The sequence below is a fragment of the Megalops cyprinoides genome, chromosome 10 (genome assembly GCF_013368585.1).
Source record: "Megalops cyprinoides isolate fMegCyp1 chromosome 10, fMegCyp1.pri, whole genome shotgun sequence".
Classification (NCBI taxonomy): Eukaryota; Metazoa; Chordata; class Actinopteri; order Elopiformes; family Megalopidae; genus Megalops; species Megalops cyprinoides.
In genome coordinates this window covers 32,754,052-32,774,227 of record NC_050592.1, presented here as the reverse complement: position 1 = coordinate 32,774,227, position 20,176 = coordinate 32,754,052, and the positions used below count along the sequence as shown (strand labels likewise).

At 43.4% G+C, this 20,176-nt stretch overlaps 1 protein-coding gene across 32 annotated transcripts in view; it reads right to left on the bottom strand.

Annotated features, from left to right (window-relative positions):
* Positions 1-1,080: 1,080 nt before the first annotated feature.
* rims2a (regulating synaptic membrane exocytosis 2a) overlaps positions 1,081-20,176 on the bottom strand; it is a 187,774-nt gene continuing 168,678 nt past the window's right edge. For 30 of the 32 annotated variants that reach the window (XM_036538373.1, XM_036538374.1, XM_036538393.1 and 27 more), the window contains 5 exons: positions 3,452-3,593; positions 3,139-3,251; positions 2,833-2,934; positions 2,326-2,465; positions 1,081-2,118 (listed from right to left, as the gene is read on the bottom strand). In XM_036538373.1, the coding sequence (XP_036394266.1) occupies positions 1,903-2,118; positions 2,326-2,465; positions 2,833-2,934; positions 3,139-3,251; positions 3,452-3,593 (713 nt within the window). In that variant the 3' untranslated portion in view covers positions 1,081-1,902. Of the gene's footprint in view, positions 2,119-2,325; positions 2,466-2,832; positions 2,935-3,138; positions 3,252-3,451; positions 3,594-7,410; positions 7,785-13,583; positions 13,661-20,176 lie in introns of those variants that run through there. The other 2 variants (XM_036538390.1, XM_036538389.1) reach the window with 2 other exon arrangements.

Below are 20,176 nucleotides of genomic sequence, written 5' to 3'. Positions count from 1 at the left end.
GTGTGGCAATTTCCCATTTTCGCATACCTTGATATTCATTCATAACTTCACAAACAGTGCCTGTAAAATTGAGCTTTACAGCAAAATGCATGAACAGCAGTGCCCTTTGCTGTTGCTTGTTCAGGTAAAATTCCTCCTACAGAACCAATTCATGGGATCATTTTTTGCTCGTATACCTTTTTTACAACAATATTAAAATAAAATATACTTGCAACCGTAAGTATTTTTTCAAGTCAACCTCCATTAAATATAAAATGTTTTGCTTTTCATTCTCTTTTAAAAATCAGAAACAAAATACGTTACCAGGAGGTGGAATGTTTCGTTAAACCTCATAGCAGTTGGCCACGAAAGCCTGGTAACTGATTTGCTGTAGAATTCAATTCAAGGTGAGGGAGAAAAGTAAAGTCGTTTACATGCACTGTACAAGAAACTGCAAAAATTCCAAATATCTTCGTTATCAAAACATGCTGAGTTTCTGTAGGGTGTGCCCAAGCCATGTTGCAAATAACCCTTTTCAACATGCTTGTTGAACAAATCAAATCCAAAAAGAAACAGAGACTTAAACAGTACAGAACTGTAAGATAATCTACAGTCCTCAAAAATTGGGATGGTCAGGGGGGATTCAACAATGGTAGCAATGAATAATACAATAATCACCCCAGGACAAGGGAGAGAGAAGTGTACAATTTGCACATAATGTTTATCTTTATAAGGCCCGTGCCTTTACAATGAAATAAATACTTTACATTTATTTTAACCCTTTCTGTGTCATGTAAATAGGTCGCTTTTTTGTTTAATAAGCTAGAAAGTTTTCTTTTAGCTTTCAGTAACTTTACGTCTGTAAAAATACAGACTAACGGATGGTCTAAAGGATGATAAACATGGTGTCATTTTATCACGCTGTTGCATTCGCTCCCCTTGAAAACCATGCACTAGTGAAATTTACCTTTAAAAATAATATAAATTGTTGAAAATGGCTGATCTCTGTCTTTTTCTCTTTTTTTTTGCAAGTTGCAGCCTCAAGAAAATAATCTTTATTTTATTTACTTATTTTTTTAAAGTTCAGCTAAATTTGTGTCCATGCAAAAAATCTTTTTTTTTTCTTGTAAATTTCATACAATATATCAACAGAGAAATAATTACGTTAGATCACAAAAGTTCACCTTGTGGGTTCTGATGTTAATATTCTGAAGCATCGATGGTAGCCACTTCTGTATTGCCATTTTTTAAACTCTCCTTTTTTTAGAAAACAAAAATGTCTTTCAAGAACTGCTTTAACTCTGAGCACATATGCATATCTGTGGGTACAGGGCGTAGGGGCGGGGTGGGGGTGGGGGGCATATGGGCCCAGGTCTTCTTTCAAATCCTGACAGAAGCCCCTCATTCCTGACAGCTCCAAACCCAAACTCGGGCTTGTTGGGTGTAGCCTCTCTGGCATTGGGTCACGCTCAGTATCACCCCCTTCACAGCCACCCCTTCAAGTACAACAAGTACATCGACCACAAAACAAAAGAAAATAAAGGAACAACATAAACAGTGATTTTCTTTTTTAAAAAAGGGCTTCTAGAGAACTCATAGACTGGTTCTTAGCCCCCTTCCCCCTCCTGGCCCCCCACACACGCACCCTCATGGCTTCAAATGGGACGGAAAACCTAGCATTGCTGAATTCCTCGTGCTTATAAGTTCACTCCAGCTAGCGTCGCCTGGTTCTCCCCAGAGGGGCGTTCTCCACGCACAATGTGTGCGACATTTGCTGAAAAGACAGGACCACTTTGCATCCCTAGAAACGGGCTCAGAAGACAACAACAAGCATGCAGTGTTACCAGGGCATGACCTGTGACCTGTCGAGACTGTTACCACCAACACTGGTTGCTACGACAATGCTACCTCTCCCCCACACTGCTATGAACGAGGGATAGGTCCAGAAGAACTGTCCAATGAGGACTGGGAAGCTCTCCTAGTCAAAGGTGCCAGGGTAGGGTCCACCAATGAGGAAGGGGGAAAGAGCTTGAACCAGCCAATCACCATGTGGGACAAGTCAAGGTCATCTAAAAGTATCTGAGCAGCTCCCATAAAGGATTTATGGTCCATGCGTCCGTAGTCTCCCCACACAATAATCTGTAAAAACAGAGAAGATTTTTTAACCACAATGTATAAATGTAACAGTACAGTGACTTCAATTTTGACTTCAAATCAATCTTAAAGTACAAACATACTTTGAATAATACTTTAGCTAAGTTGTAAGTGAAGTGTAAATGAAATGTACTTAATACATTCATGTTCATAGCTTTTGCTAAGGTGGAAGCTGCAGCAAAGGTATGGCACCTGTAAAACCTTTCCTGCTGGACTTTCCGTAAACGACAGTTGCTGCTGGTAGAGGGGATCCAACGTTTTCCTCGCTACTTTTGTTTTCTTTTTGGCTATGCAGGCTCCGTTGTCCAGCAGATAAACTTTAACATAGGGAGCTGTGAAAAACAGAAAGAACAAGTTAGACAAGAGGATCACATTGGCCACCTCTTAGGCACACTATCCTTAATGATTGCAACAACGGCATGGACAAGAATGTTATTAAACAGGTTATGTTTTCAAAATGGATCTCAAAACAAAACCAGTTTGTTACAGAAAATGGTGCAAGAGGAAATTCCACACTTCCTCAAAAAAGTTACTATGCTCCTTATACATAGAAATATTTCATAGATACATTCATCTGTTTGACGTGTGGTTTTAGAGACTCGGCAACTACAAAAGCATGCAAATAGCTGTAATATGAGTCTCTGCTCAGTGTTCCTGGGTGTGAGCTTTACTGATGTCACCTGTGACCTCTGACCTCACCTGGCAGTGCCTTGGACCCTTGTTTACCCACAAGGCCCCGGGCGCGGATGACCTCCACCTCCAGATTTCCCTTCTTTTCCACCATTCCAATCTGGATGTCACCTGAGAGCCAAATGAGAACAATTAGCAAAATTTCATTCATCCAAAGACACTGGTCATATACTGGTCATATACAGTGGACCCTCACATCGATAAGGGAATAAGAATGCTAACAGGACGAGTGTCCTTTGACAACTTTAATAAGAGTGATGTCTTTAAACAATGAAGCTGGAATTGCGTTTTCATTTTTGAGAATGCCACACCTACCCATTGAAGGTGTTGCCAATGTCTGCCTTCCAACAAGCTGAGCGGGGCCTAGCCCATCCAAGAAGTCACTGAACTGGCTGTCGGCGGAGAGCCGCACTCCAGGGAAAATCAAGCTGTGGGACAAAGAGCAGCTGTTTACTGTCTATCTGCACAAACACACGTGCACTGAGCCTGACTCAACATAGGACAGAGTGAACCCAGGGAAACAGCTTGGCTGGACATACACAGACAGACGGGTAGATAGATAAATAGACAGACAAAGAGGGACAGACAGGGAGAACACAGCCAGGCAGGTGGACAGAAAGCTGCTTACTTTCCCTCGGAGCTGTAGCTGTTCATGCTTCCATCGGTGGACTCGCGGCTGGCCTGCCGCGTCATGCGGCTCCTCATCTCCACGGCCAGGCCCGTCTCTGTGCTCCTCTGCACCGTGCTGCGCAGCTTCTTCCCTCCCGCCTCTGCAGGGGAGAAAGGGAAGGAGGGAAGAAGGGGAGGAGACGGAGGAGAGGGGGGAGGGGGGGCAGGTCAACAGTGCTCCTACTCTCTGACCACTCCGTGAGAGGACCTGTCATTGCTGCCCTATATCATCTAAAGAAAGGTCTTTCAGTGATTTATTGGCTTTACTGACTTTTTTTGCTTTTTACCAGGAGAGAGACTGGTACATCAAACGCCATGCCCTTACCATGTCTGTTTTTTTCAAGGAGGGAGACTGGCACATCAAACAGTAGCCTCTCTGTCTCTCTTCTTTATAAAGTCAGAGCGAGGTAAATCAGCAGTGATGCTCTCACTCTTCACTCATATCAATCCACCAATCAGTGTATGAAAAGCACTCACGCTCCTCCAGTATCGAGATGGTCTGTTTGATCAACTCAAAGTGCTCTTTGATATAATCCTCCACATAAGACCATCCAAAGTCATTTGCTCCACAGGGAAATGAAAGCAAGCACAATCTTATCAAAGCGTGTAATTTGTGTGGGTAAACGTGACTTCTCATCTCTTAGACTGCTTCATGTCTCACAGATGACTACAATCACAAGTATGTCTACATTATCTACGACAAAGGACCTGATTGAGTGAATATTGATTTGGCATCTCTATATAGGCTCCGACTGGTGCCATAATTCATTATCCTAAATGATTAATGGATGCTGCTAATCATTCTGAAGTGTGATTGCACCTGCTCCCTTGATGCAGAAAGCGATGGTGAATCTAGGTTAAGGCTGGCCCTTCAGTCAGAGACAGCAAGGGAGTACATTGTGTGCATGGCAAATGCTTAGGAGCGGTTCCACTGCCAGCCTGCAGGGGGAGCTCTCAGTGCCGAGATCTCCATGCTCCCACCTCAGCTAGGCCCTATCGCTTGATGCGAGGTGACAGCTGACTTCCTCCTCTGGTCCTGCTGTTGACCCAAATCCAATCAATGTGACAGGTATGATCTGCGGACACGTGGGCCCAGACCTGCTCCTCTTTCTGTTACTGCCCATGCCACTCCAGTAGGGGGCGCGCCAGAGGCGGCCATGACAGAGTGGCATTTTCACCCAAGTCAAGACTGGCCAGCCGGTTCTTTAGCACATACCTCTAATTGCTGGACACTGAACTCAGTCCTCCTGCTGAGTCCACTGATGATTTGATGATGATTTTAAAATGGTCTAATCTGCACAGGTCATACAAGACTGACAGATAAACCTTCCTTGTTGTTTCACAGTAAGATGACATTATGAACAAAAATATCAAATTTGATGAGAATCAGTATTACATGTGAAGCCCCTTCTGGAGACATGTTATATAAATAATTATAAAGATATATAATTACCGATGTGGAGTCATTCAGTCATCTGTGTAATAGCTCACTGGACACTTTGGTACTGCATCTTAATTATTTTTGGACCTTCAGAACTTCTGTGGTGTCAAATTTGTGGCACTGTCTTTACCTCTCTGACCTCTACTGCATACAAGCCCTGAAAACAGACCCATTGCTAAACCACACACTGCAATGCAAACACACATAAAATGAGATTCTCATGCTGATAGCAATAATCTCTTTTGTTAAGTACCTCTGAAGTAAGAATAGGATTTTGTGCTATATCACAACTCATATTAATTTGAAGGTTTGCTTGGTTTTTGCTCCAAGCTGACCTTGTTGTGAGTGATCTGGTTAGGTAACTGTATAATAAAGACAACAACTGGACCATTGCAACACAGGTATAAAAAGTCATGTTCCATAATTTCAAATTAACCCCAAATCCTCAATGCAAGATGCCCCTTGTCGAACATTGCCGGTTGCCAGGCCATGATATACTTCTCAGAAATGAAAGAAACTGAGAGGTATTTTTTGTCCCTTCACCTTATACTCACAGCTCTTAAAGCAGGTTTTGGGATAAGCCAACCAACCTGTTTTTTCCACATTCAACAGCTGCTTAATTAACAATCCATTTCACTTTCACTTCACTGTGCCTTAATCCCTGATGAATGAGAAATCCCTTTGGACATTGTTTTGGACATGTTTTAAGTTATTACATGTGTTCATCATTTTCAACTGAAATCATCCATGTGTCTCAAATATAATTCCTTACACTCTTAATATGGGACTGTACATTTATGTGAATACTGCTTTTACAGCCATGAGGTGCACATAGTTTGTTGTTTATGTGAATGAAAGCAAAGGCAATCATATCCATACCCACGTCAGCTCTTTCAGTCAACCTGCATGTTGATGTGTACACATGCGCCCACACACACACATTTAATTCAGAGGCTGGTTCGAGCTTAGCATTCACATGTCTTAACCCTTAATTAGGCCAGTGCATCCTTGGCTCAGGGGGCTATTGTTCTTGCAGCTGTTTGCCCTCCCCTAGCTGCTTTCAAAGGAGAAGCAGAATGAGGCACTCGGCATTAGCGGAGATGAGCCCATTATTTTCCATTCAGCACTGGCACCAAGGGGTTCAGAATCTCAGCTATTCAATGCCATCTGCCCCTGCTTCCTGTGCACAACATTAACAACCTGAGCTGCTGCAAGTGGCACTGATGCAATCCAGCGAGGTGACTTTTCTATAAAGAGACTTCAGCTGAAACAAATCAACAAATTGAAAACTAATCAAGGGCAAATGACTGCTATTAGAAGGCTTGGTCTGTCAATTGAGTCAAAGGTAATTACCCGCAATTAAATGAATTAATTGAACATGACATTAAACAGAAAATCTTAAAATCTTAATTTTGCTTTTAACGAGCATCTTACCCTCTCTCTAATGATGCTGTTTTACACCATTAAGCATAACAGTGTTTAAAAAGGTCTTTGAATTTGATTGGTAGACATAGGCAAGGCACTCAGCTCTCTCAGGTGTCACTGTTTGCTCTTAAAGAGGGTATTATGAAGATTACAGGGGTGGATTTGTGAAAGCTCTTTCAGACATACTCTCTCTTAATTAAAATTCTCACTGCTTGGTGATAAAAGAACTCTCCCATACACCCAATAAACCCAGCTCAATGACTCATCTGAAGGCAACACAGACTACGTTCTGAGAGTTGAAATCAGCCCCCCCCCATAAAAAGCAACCAAAAAAAGAAACCAAGATTTTTAATTTACCGTACTTGGAGACAGAGTACAGAAGAACTCTGAGATCTGGCTGTAAAATGCACCACTTTTACTACCATTCCCTTGTACATACGGCCCTTCCTAATGCATACATTTCCTCGTTGCTTTTCTCCGAACCACATATTGAGCAACCAAACTGCCGTCCAGAGACTGAAGGTCCTCCTGTGGGACCCGGGCTCACTTAGTGAGTCCATCTGTGGATGTTGGGAAATGTGTCTCTGAACGTGTCTCCTGTGCTACACCAAACGCACCGCGTTGAGTGACCCTCTAACATACAAAAAGCTGAAACCACCCTGTTCTGAGGGTCACTTGAAAACAGGAAACACACAGACATACAGGCACACAAACATCCACTCCTGTGGAAGTAGTCTCTTCTGGACAATCAGTAGTGTGCGTTGAGGGCATAGTTCAAGAAGGATTAGTGCGCAGGCAGTGAGCAAAGTCCTCGCTCTGTTTCCCTCTCATTCAGGGCCAGGCTGAATCATGCTCTGCACTGTCCTGCTTCCCTGAGCCAGCCTCCCTCACACGCTTCACTCTAAAGCAGCTAACAGCCCAAACTAAGTGACCCTGCTATCTCTTCACCACGCGCAATGCCTAGCAGACTGTCCAGCATGCCTTTCCCATGTTTTCTCCGGCAACATTAACCCGAGGGGGGGTGCGGGGCGAGACAGAGATCCGCGTCTTACCTCCGTCCTCCTCATCGAAGGAGTTCATGCAGGGGAAGTAGACAGCCAGCGCCTCGAAGGACGCCGACAGGCTCATGCGGCTCTGAGAGCGCTGCATGCGCATGCCGGGAGCGGTGGTGGCCGTGGCATCGTGCCCCTGCCTGCCCATCTCTAACAGATGTCCTTGCTGCTTCGGGGGAAATCGGTCGGTGGCAGCTGGCGGATAGGGGCAACCCCTCCGGCTTTCGGGTCTGACCGGGCTGAAGAGCGGGGAGCTCTGGCTGGTGTCGTGGCGGCACGGCGCCGGTAAGCAGACCCTGTCCGGGCTGGAGCTGCGTGCGTCTCAGTGCGATCACGCGGGGTCTGTCTGCACTCAGCGAGCCTGTCTCTTCTACTCAGCCCTTTCCTTCTGTGCAGTGCTCTGTACTACAGCAGGGGGAGGGGGGAGAGGGGAGTGGGGGGGGGGGGGCATCCCCTGTCAGCCAATCAGACGGCACCCTGCAGAAAGGCACCTCGAATGGTTCTCCAGGAGAAGCAGCTTTACCCAGAGATACTGTATCTCTCTGCTCCAGTCCTGATGCAAGAGGCCTGAACCTCGTCACAGCCTCCCTACCACAGACAGCGCTTCAAGGTGTTTACACCCTGACCACCCCCCTTCGCCATTCTCCGGCCTGTGACCAGCCAGCTGAGGGCCAGACGCTGGTCACTCCTGGTTCACGTGTCTTTGAGGTGCTTCGTGCTCCCCTCCCTCCTGATTTGGTTCAGTGTTTTTCCATGAAAGGCTGCTGCAGCCTCTCCCCCCTGTTTGTTAAAGTAATTTTCTGCTTTCATTCACGATAAGAGCACCCACCTCATTCTCCCTTTCATACACAACTTGCTTTGCTTTAAGGTTAAACAATAACAAGAGAAACAGCCAGCATTCAGATGTATTTGGTGTTCTTCTAATGTCATTTTCATTAGAGCCAAGTACAATATCCTGAATATATTTATAAATATATTGCACTGCACATCACTTCATAAAGGCCTAGTTTATACTTATTTATAAAAGGGCTAATATGAAATGCTAATAAAAAATCCAACTCAATTCATGTATGCTTCAACAGCTGGAGAATAATTTGCAGCGCGTGTCTATTGATCAATTTTGCAATCAAAATGAGAGAGAATGACTACTGTGTATTTGCACTTTTAAAACACATTTTGTATATAAAGAACATTTTGTACTCTCCCTACAGTAGCAGTTTAACAGCTTGCTTGGTGGAGGGTGATGAACTGTCAGTCATTGATTCATTTCCCCAATAACTGAAAAGTGCTTTGCAGTTTCGCTTTGATAATTACCTGTGTGGTATGATGGAAACTTTAAAAGGACTGGAACTGGACAGGAAAGGACAGAACAGTGAAAACATGCTCTCTGCAGGACAGGAAATGACATCTCTTCAAACCATGAAAGAATTCGGCCGTCCTTGAACAGACAGCACCATCACAGCTACTACCAAATGTCAGCGAGAGCTCACGGCTACAAGGCAACGCAGAGACAAAATGTGCTGTTTTGACAGCTTTGTCACAGGGGCTGATTTCACAGACCGGCCGGCAATGGCACCTGCCCAGCACCGCGAAGGCTGCACGCTTTTGGGCCAACACGTTTTCACAGAAGACCTTTCCTCATGGATGCATGCTAACGAGTCTCTCTGAAACTTCGTCCAGAGCACTCGATACCTGCTTTCCGCTAATTTAAACTGGGTTAAAATAAATCATCCACTAATAATCACACACGCTGCAATCACAAGTACACGGGTTCACCAACACAGCTGTGACAGAACAAAATTGCAGTGAGGACTGTATGAGCACAAAGGATTCCTGTTTCCGTGAGTCACTGATGCTGGCCTTTAAAAAGCCCTAGTTGCTACCAGACATGGAAGAGGTCCGATTTTCTCGCCACATGTGTTTCGCTTGCAGGTGTCAGGACAATGCAGGGACCGGCCAGGAAAGAAGTCGACTACCCATAGAGCTGTCTTTTAAAGTGAACTGGGTGGACAGCCCCCAACAGTCCAACTGATGAGGACAAAAAACAAAAGAAGACTGATGTCTGAACTGAGTTTGAGTTTCAGACAGAGGAGTGCATGGTGGGGTTTCATCTGCTCTTTGTGAGGCACTTCAAGAGCTCAGTCACCATATTGCAAGCTACAGTATTTCATGCGTGGCCGGCCTGTCTTCCTTTCCAATGCACACCTTCCGGGAATGCTTAACAGACCAGCAACCGTTAACATTCCAGAGTTCATTCTAGGGTACACTCAAAATTTAGCCAGTCAGTACAGTCTCACAAGGGGGAGGTGGATGTCACTCTAAGAGAGGGCAAGAATTCAAATGCCTCTGATTGGCTTGGGTTTCCTATCAGCCCTGGCATCCATGTGCTGAGTGCTAAAAAATGCATTTGAAAGTCTGAACCTCTCTGTAGTTGAGTTGATTTCAGAGTGGCCATCAAAGGCGTGACTTTACGATAGACAGCAATTTGAGAAAAAAAATTGTACTGTGGAAAGGAAAGGAAGCAGAAACCCTGCTTTGAGAGGAACATCATTGCAGGGAGGAAATAGATAACAGATATTAGAATATTCTGCATGGAAGTCTGCGTAGGTATTTCTTCACTCTGTTCACCGGTTGATAAATTTGGTCTTGATATTAAGTGAAATATTCAGTATTTTGCCTTGTGTTTGCAAATTAGTCTTTATTATGGACTGAACTCATATCAATCTAAATACTGATATTGTAAACTCTGACAGACAGGAAATTTGCTGAAATAAAATTTTAAGAATGGTGCCACCGTAGAATAATTTGCCCATTACGTTGTACCTTCATAGTTGCCCCTTTATATCTACATGGTAATATCTTGTCAAATAACTCAATAGATATTATGGTTGTTATACGAGAGTAAGTGGTCAAGCCAAAAAGTACCAGTAACATTGTACTGCGCAGGTACATTGTAAGCCCACTTAATTGTTAAAGTAAAACAGAACGTTTTGTGAGACAAAACCAGATTCAGGTCAGCATTTCCCAGCAATCACAGACACATCACAGATGTCATATTTAGGACTTCCATTTGTTCCTCTTTTACACCACTACTGCAGCTACAGAAACTACAAGCACAAACCTACTCTGCACTCTCAGAGCCAAGTATTTGCATGAGTAAGCACATTTAACACTCCAGATGCAAATCTAAGCACCTCTGCAATGTGACAGATATAAGAACAATGACAAAGGCCCATAAAGCACTGCAGTTGTAAACATAACAGTCTAAAAGAGCTACAGTGTGCTAGCCCTTTCGTTATAGAAGCAAACCTCAGCAAATGTATGGACGCATCATAAAGAGCTCTAGATTTCTCAACAGGGCCTGAAACAGAGTCTCTTGACAGTCGCTGACAGTTATACCATCTTATCTTTCCCAGAGTTGTCACACCTTAGATATCACTACCACATCAAGTTGATACAGAGTGGATATACTGTGTATAATATACTGGAAAAAAAACAAACATGTTCTATGCGAGCTGCTGCATAGACTTGTAGTGTGAAGAACAGTCATTGCTGGTGGGCAGGTGTATTAGGAAATTGCATTTACTATGTCCATTATTCCTGTGCAGGTATGCACATTGTCATGGTGAGATGAGTCTAGCATGCAAAATAGCAATAAAAAAGGGAAAAATGCTGAAAGATTATTAAAAAATACTTTTGTATTAAAAATACAAATAAATGAATAAACAGGCTGGGAACCTCCCCAGATTCCACTCCTACAATCCAAACCCTGGTATGTCACTCCTCAGTCATTCATTAAGTGGCACATGCCTGCTTGGTCTGTGGCGGAAGGGACAGCGAATGAAACAGCCCGTTTGGCATGTGGTTGGTGGGTGCTTGGCACGCAATCCACATCCTCAGTGATGCCCGCAGTGGGAAACAGAGGGAGCTGAAACAGTGTCTCTTTCAGAGGACTGCCTCTGATAATGGGCTGCATTGTTTATCCGACATCGAACCTATTCGAAATATCTTACTTATGCTGCCCATTGGATTTTACACGTGCATCTCACACTGAGATGAAAAACAAAGGCTGGTTCCAGGAATGTGGTGAGCCATCATTGAAATAGCAAAATAGAAATTTGTCTTCAAAATGAATAGAAATTGTTTGGATGTTTCAACATCTCTGAATTCGACAATGGTACTCTGAAAGGATGAAATTGTGAAAATTTCTATATGTCCAGTTTGCCAATCCTGACTTTGTATTATATGTACAGATTTAACCGAGATAATACACAAAAATATTTAAGCAAACATCCCAGGCAAGAATACATGAGAATAACATATTTATCTATACACTAATTTATAAATTATAAATCAAGGAGAAAAAATACAAAATGAATCTTAGAATGAAATTTAAAATGCATGACTGGGGAAAGTATCCTTAGAACTCTCAAGGAAAGTAAACTAGAAGTGGACTGGTCAGAGGTCCCCATGCTGGACAGTTCTGAGAGCAGCGAAAGACACTGAGTCTGTTCGTCAAAGCACATCTAGAAGAGCCTTCATCATAGCTCAGAGCTGAACTAGGGCCAGGCTTCTTGCATGAATTTTGGCAACCAGAGGACCCTCGGGCATTCGTCTGTGGACACGCCTTTTGGGAATCAGTCATAATCAATCACTTAAATCTGCCTTTGATCCTCGGCTGCTCCTGAACATCTCAAACAGAGTGCCTCGATCAAAATAACTTCCGAAGACTCATCCTTCAGTCATGACTGTGCTTGGAAAATGATGAATAAATTGCCTTTGAGGCAATGGCTGCGTTTCTTGATCATTTACAGCTGAATCCAAAAGCACATAGAATGTCTCCAAAAACACACAAACTGTATATTTCCTACACAGAGACCATTACAGATTTGCAGCAAAATACTCGCCAAAAAAAATTTAGAAACTAACATACAAGGAAAAACCAATTAATTCATTCTATTAATATATACCTATATATATAATGCACCTTCACAATAAGAGTCATTTCACAGAGAAATACTTAACTCCTGAACAGGACAGCGAGGATGACTGTGCAGTAACTACAGAGAGGGTATTGCTGTACTGCCTTTGTGAGTCAGCGCAGCAGAAGAGAGACAAAGTCTGGAAAGCCTCTATATCTCTGATCATTTCACATGTGCAACAGTGAGGTATAGTGGTAAGGAACAGGGCTTGGATTGATTCCCTAGTGGGGCTCAGCTGTTATGCCCTTGGGCAAGGTGCTTAACCCAAATTGCCTCAGTAAATATCCAGCTGTATAAATGAATAAATTGTACAAATTGTAAACTGTGTAAGTCGCAGTGTGTCACTGTGTAATGCAATACTGAATGTGACAGCGAAGTCAAGACAATACCCTTGAGTTGCTCCATTGAGGGCAGGCATCTGGCACCCTGACACCCGCAAGGTGGTGAGCAAACATGGTTTGACTGATGGAACCCCACCGAGCGCAGATGCTGGGCTGTGGGCCCTACACGTATAAACAGCAGCTAATGGAGTTGTCGTCTCGGTTTACATTCTCTGATCCTTGCCCTGACTGATCAGAGCACTGGTCCGTTCCTGCTGCCACGGGACAGCTTGGCTTCCACATGACTCTCTCTGCAGGCCAAACCACCCCCCAGCCCCCCTGAGTCCCTGCTGTAAGCTGTCCCAGTGCCCCTGCTGCCACCCCCACAAAAGGAACACCTGTGAGTCATTCCAGACAATGTGTCTAAATTATAGACCTTATTATTAGACGAGGCCATGCTATTTCTCTGAAGAGTCGACCTATTTCTATACAAAGCAGCGTGGACATGACGTTCAAATTGAAATGGTCAAAGATGGTCATTAACATCAATAACAAAACTCCTTTGTATATATGTTAATAATTACCTTTCTATTGTATTTAACTCAACATTCATCTTAAACATGAATTCCAATGCTTCGCAGATATCTTTTGATCCATATATAGCCAAGATGGAAAACTGATATTCTAAAATAAACAAGCAAAAAAAAACAATCCAGAAACAAACACAAAAATCAAAATGTACAGATTAATCAGTTATTTGTTATAATAATACAACCCCCCAAAATCAATGCACATCACCAAACCATCTTAAGGAGAAGCCACTTTGCCTTAATATGGGAAGGTTTTTTCTACTGCACTCTACAGCACTTACCCTTCAGATGACTTGGCAGTTTTGATTGACTCCAGGGGCCGGGTGAAGAGATGCCAGTTAAACATTCTTGAAATGGGACATCTGTTTGAAGTGTAGCCCAGCCCTCTCACTGAGCACATTAACTCAGCCCACGCGTACACAAAAACAAAATCAAGTGTTTTCAGTGAAACTGAAGTGCTCGATCCGGTAGTGGACAACATCCAAGAGATGTGGCTGTGTGGGAGGCTGGTCAGCCAAGATGTCCGAGAAGCCAAACAGGCAGATGGTATCCCAACAAATGCCCTATAAGAGCTGACCATGCATGTCACCTGGTGCCTTCTGGGAGTGCCGTTTGTTTACACCTGTGAGGAGGCTTTGGTTAGCCACTCTCCACCCCATTAGTGCCACACGTCTTTCACTGGACGATTCATGCCATTGGGTTTCAGCTTTAGGTAATCCAAACGCAAGTGAAAAAACCCACTTAAGGTCAAACCAACAGAGAAAGCACTGAGAGTGGCTTCTTTGAGCCCCATCTAAATTCTGGGGTTTAAATATAGACAGCCAGAGAAAGAGAGGGACTAGTGTGTCGGAGGAAGAGCAATTCTGGCTATGGGAAAACACCATCAACACACTGTTTTAACATAGAAATATATATGATGTCATAGTCAACACACAATGGGTGAACATATTAACATCTAGACAGTGGGGCGGGCCATAATCCACTTTCCAAATGAGATCCTTACGACTTCTCTGGCTTTTCTTATATAAACCAATCTTATCTTAAACCAATACTCAATGAACTACCACGCGCTGCTAACTCCTACATCTGCGAACATGGATTAGAGAATACAGTTCGACACATTTTCACAGAAATTCAATTCGGAGACTAATGCTGACATGGCATGCGACATTACTAGTATTGACGTGTTGGAAAAAAAATCCAAAAAATATGGATGTGCAGTGTTATTAGAAAAAAGATGTAACTGCCATAATGAGTCAATATTTTCCTGCTGGGCACTCACTTCTCCAGGATGACAAATTCAGTAATCACAGCCTGGAAAGAAAGGCACGAAACTGGGACAAAGTATTGCTCCTGAGAAAAAAAGCAGTTTTCAAAAACCTGGAAAAACTTAAAATAACATTTCACCCATTTATGACTATTATTCCTCAGATGTGGCTCTTGTGGCTATAAATCAGAACAATTGTGTGGTGTATTTTTAGCTGTGTCTAAATGTGACCTGAACAGGGAAGTGAAGCTTTAGTTCAGCTTTGCTGAACATCCGTGGGCAGCCAGTGAGCATGGCTGACTCGTTAACATGGGAACTGGACAGCATTTCGGGAACGAATGAATCACTGTTTGAGAAATCCTAATGCCGCATATGCTTGACAAGCTTTTCAGAGCATCCATTTCACGTTATCTGGCCAAGAAAGAGGCTGATTTCATGTCCAACTAGGTTGCAGTCTGTTCTGTCCCCACAGACTGGAGCAAATGAAAAGTTGCTCGCAGAAATTCAAACCTCATTCACAGACCTGCTTATGAGAAATTATAAATCATACAAGAAGGGGATTGGAAATGTTCTCATGCAGGTAAAATGCCTTGTAGCTGCATCTAACTGAGACAGGTGAGACACTCCTCAAAACCTGTACTGTATGTCATATTGAGTTAGTAATTAACTAAAAGCACAAATTATAACGCCTCTGGCTCCTCACTTTTTTGAACTATAAAGACATTGCAATAATAAAGGGTGTTAAAATGAACCTGAAAGAATGAAAGAACATGGACAGGTGAGACCTAGTCCAACCCGATCCCTGCTAAATGTCAAGATCAGACTCAAAACATGATTTTTCAAAACATCAATACATTGACGTTTATGGCAGTGGTAGTTTTTCATGTCAATAAATCAACTCTCTTAAAAAAGATGTGAAACGGAGCTTTCAGCCACAGAGCCAGCTCATAAACCGTGACCCACTGATACATGCAGCGTGGGGTATTAGTGTGGGGCAGCACCTCACACTGCAATGTCCCACGTATCCCCCCATGCTCTACTCTCACACACAAGCAGCACCTTGCAACAGTCTTACACTTTATAGCTCTCACTGGTCTAACCGCAGTAATTTATCTTAACTTCAGGAACATGCAGGAAAAGGCAGCCATGTCGTATAGTGGGAGAACAACAGATCATAACTTGAAGGTTGCAATTCCCACATGGGGCACTGCTGTTGCACCCTTAGGCAAGGTACTTAATTGCCTGAATTGCTTCAGTAAAACACGCAACATTGCAGATGTAGAATGAAAAAAATTGTCAGCTATGTAAGCTGCTCTAGACAAGAATGTCTACAATACGACTTCACTGTAACTTATTGGTACACTCATGTGTTGGTAGGTTTTTCATGCTGTTTCTAAAATGTATCTTGCATACAATAACACTAGGCATTATAACAAGGGATTACTGGACACTCGGCATGCACACACATTATCTTAATACGATAATGTAAGAGAATATATGTATACCGGCACAGTACAAGAGCGAACTGCTGTTGCCCTGATGTACCCAGGTCATGTGGTCAAACCTTCAATTTTTTTTTTTTCAGGAACAGTGTATTGATGTGCAAAGCAACCACACACGTCAGCATATTGACTTCATGCAACCTGGACAAAGCTTTATTCCGGTCTCAGGGTGCCTGACCTGAGGGAATTAGTCATTACTCTCATTGATCAGCTCTGTTAGCATTGTTTGCATGGAGAACCAAACTGAGCCAGCAGCTTAATGAACAAAGAACGTAGGTGGAGTGACACTCATTTGCATACAGAAAGGTTTCTCACAAGTGCATCAAAGAAACAGACTCAGGCACAAATGTGGTCAAACAGAGCAGTTAAAATAAACCAAAACCTAAGAAATCTCGGGACCCTTGTTATCAACATTTAAGAAAAAATCCACCTTTGCATCAGTCCTTGGGCTGGTGCCAATAACCTGAAATGAACATGATCACTGTGCATGAGGACTGCTCAAGGGAGCTTGCCACACAGGCCAAGGAGACTGCCTCAGTTGTCTTGGCTGCTCTTCTCTGTAACCATGGCTACATTGCATTTGTGTGGCTTTTGTTTTTTGTCATGATAAACGCCATCCACTAATTTCAGAAAAACCAACAACAGCGTTAGTTAATTCCTAGTTAATATGAAGAACATGAAGTACAAACATTTTTTTTCTATGAGGTCTGAACCATATTGAAGGTCTGCATAATCGAGTAATACTAATAAGGTACAAACTGTCTTATAAATAATAATGAATTCTGAGAAGTGTATTAATATTGTAGACAAATAGGCACATTCACATTGGTGCTTTATGCAATCCATAATGTATTATGGTGTGAAAATGTATTAGTGAAGATAAAACTAAAACATAAAGTACTTCAGGGTGTTAAAAGAACAATTACTTGGCAATTTGAATGGGATGGGTTTGCCCATTAGGAATGAAAACCACCATAGCAGCAAGCTTTACTCTGTGCTAGACAAGTCCTGATTAGACAGAATAACTGTTAGCTCCAGTCTATCGGAAAGCCATCAGAAACAGAACGAGAAGGGGAACGCTCTGCCAATTCCTGCACATCTGTCTTCTTCAGGACTGCAAACTGACAGTCGGGGGAAAAAACTGTCCTTAGTGGACACTATACTGTGGTGTGGTAGGCAGTCACGTGGAGTATTTGGGAGCCCAAATATTGTGATGTTTTTATATTATATATGTATTTATATTTTATATTTCAAAGGGCTTAATTATTACATTGAATTGAATTTTCTTGTTCCTGACAGTACAATGTGTGGAAATGACAGACAGTGTGCGTATTTATTTTTAAGACAGCATGTGCATCTTATTCTTCACCTGAATATGGTGTTTCTTTACAGCAAGTGTAACCAGAAATCACAGGTACACATCTCTGTCAGAACTATAAGTGGTTACCATTAGAGGTGGACCCACATTTTAGTTAGTGAACTTCCTAAAACCTATTTCCTTCCTTCAAATTCAGTCAAAGGGGAGGGGAAAGGTCAAATCATTAAACAGAACAAATGGGAAAACCAGTGCAAAATGTGTACCCTACTTTAGAAACCAAGAGAAAAAGAAAATGGGAGCCAGAATGTAGGTCACTGCGTGATTTGTAACAGCGACTCGGGGCCGTTAAACAACGTGAGAGAGTCTTGTGTGAGAAGGCGCTGAAGTAGCTGCCGCTGAAGTGGCCGCGGCCGCGCACCCCGGACGTGACACGCAATGCATCATCTCCTCGGCGCGGCTGTCACTCGTCGCCTCCTCTGAGATTAATTAGGGCCGAGAGGGGGAAGAGGTGGCGGGCTCTGCCGCTAAGATGAATTGCCCTGCCTCGCTTTGATCGCACAGAGCGTGAAGCTCCGCCGTGTAAAAACGTAGAGTGGATCCGGGGGCCTTGAGCAGGGGCTGCGCTCGGCCTCGGGGTCCTCGCGAGGCTCTTTTTCAGAGGGTGGGCTGTACACACCTGTGCATGGAGTTAGGCATGAATTCACCAAATACAAATTTTTTCTATTCAAGTTATCAAAAAAATCAGATCTGCATCAAACTTCAAATGATACATTTTTTCCTTTTATTAAGATGGATATATGCCACATAAATGTTTTCACAGGGCAAAAACAGCAATGCAATGCTCTCATGAAGCATTAATGTACCAGCCATTTCGCTCTTCTTAGGCCACAAGGGCCAGCTTAAGATGTACATGCTTTCACTCTCATATGAGATCAAACGCAAACTCTTCGAAAGCCTTTCCTAAAGCTGCCGTCAGCTGTGAGCAAAAAGTAACAGCAGAAGATACCAGTGTGACAGGATTTCATAGCAATTTTCCAGCGGGCCAGTACACCTGAGTGTAATTCAAGGAAAAGATTCTAGTTGAGGAACGGGCCGAGGTGACGTATCTGTGGAATAGGCAAAGAGCTGACACTCGGGCAGAGCGGCAAGGGGGAATGTCTTTACAGACCGTGTGCCCACCCTGCAAACGCAGCAGCCGTGCCAGCCTTATCAGGATCAAATGCAATAAACAGCACACTATTCCAGAGACTCCGTCTGCTACAGGATGTTACAAGGACGTGTCTCCGCTTCAGAATGGCTGTAATAAAGTGCCTCTCCTCCGACACTGTTATATTGATCTGCATACTGGTATAAAATCTTGCCTCCTGTTTATTTGGCTGGGACCGGGCCAGCATTGATACTTTGCGTAAACTGAGAATGGATGCTGCAGTGTTTTTTCCTTCTCCGTTTCATTCCCCTGTTTCAGTTTCTCAGTGGAGCACAATTACCTGCAATGCAGCACTGCATGCTAACGGGTATAGTGGCCATGGCGGCTATTCCCCCCCATGCTAATTAATAGGAACAGACTCGACAGTGTGAAAGCTGCACGGCCAAGGCTTTAGTACAGAGTACTGTAGTTTTCACTCCTGTCAAAAATGCTCCACTCCAGGGACGCAAGAGCATCTTTTAGGAACAATAAGTGTTTTATGGGTTCTGGCAGGACTCACTGAGGTCGATCGGTTTTGTGCCTCATCTCACAATAAGCTTGGATGTTTCTGAGCATCTAAACTGTGCCAGTCAGTCAGACTTGCAGTACACACTTGCAGTTACTCGGTCACTCAGTTTTGCATTACTTTAATACTGATATATAAACACAAGGATAATTTATCAGTTATAGCTATACCATACAAAGCACTGAAGCATTGTAAAAGATTGGTGGTATGCAACAGCACAGTTTCATTCATCAGAAAATTTTTCCATCAAATTGATCAAATTGAACGAGACGTTCAGCCCTTTCAAAACTTTTTCATTACACATGCAAAGGAAAGATTACATCAATTCTGTTCATAGTGGATCCACAAACCACAACTCTAAAGGTGGGGTGGGGGGTGGTCGCAGGAAATGCTCCCTAACAACAGACAGCCCATTTTGGTGTCTGGTTTTTAGGTCTCCCTAAATGAGACAAATCTGATTCAGGCACAAATACTTCAGGCAGGAGTTAGACATCGCCATGGGTTGGCTATCCCTACCCGTGGAGGCAACAGGAAGACAATTTCTCACGTACCCCAAAACAATCGATGCTAATAAGCCCTTAAACGGAAAAGGGGAGCATTGCGGCTCAGGTAATGACTTCATTGTTGAGCCCCACAGCTCAGTTTTAGCTCAAATGGGCTTCGGCAGTGGGCAGCCGTGACACAGAGGCAGGTGGAGCTCACGCACAGTGTGGCAGGGGCCCAGCCCCCGTGATGGTGCGATCGAAGAGAGGACGTCTGTTTCCCCCGCGTGCTGCTGTGGCGCAGGGCTGATGAACAAGGCGACTGCGTTTCGGATAGAGCAGCGCTGTGATTGGGTTTCATAGAGGGGAGCACAGATTCATGGAATACCAGTGACAAATATAGCAAATGGTTTTAATCACCATTTGCCTCTTTAAATTTCACTCAAGCACAGAGAGGCATTACATACATCCTAGGGTTCGAGGAACACCATCCAGAGGACGCTGACTCATTCAGTGGATATTACTATAACGGGGCTATTCAACCTTGGACCAAGAGAGCCACAGTTTCTACAGCTCAGAAGAGACTACAACAG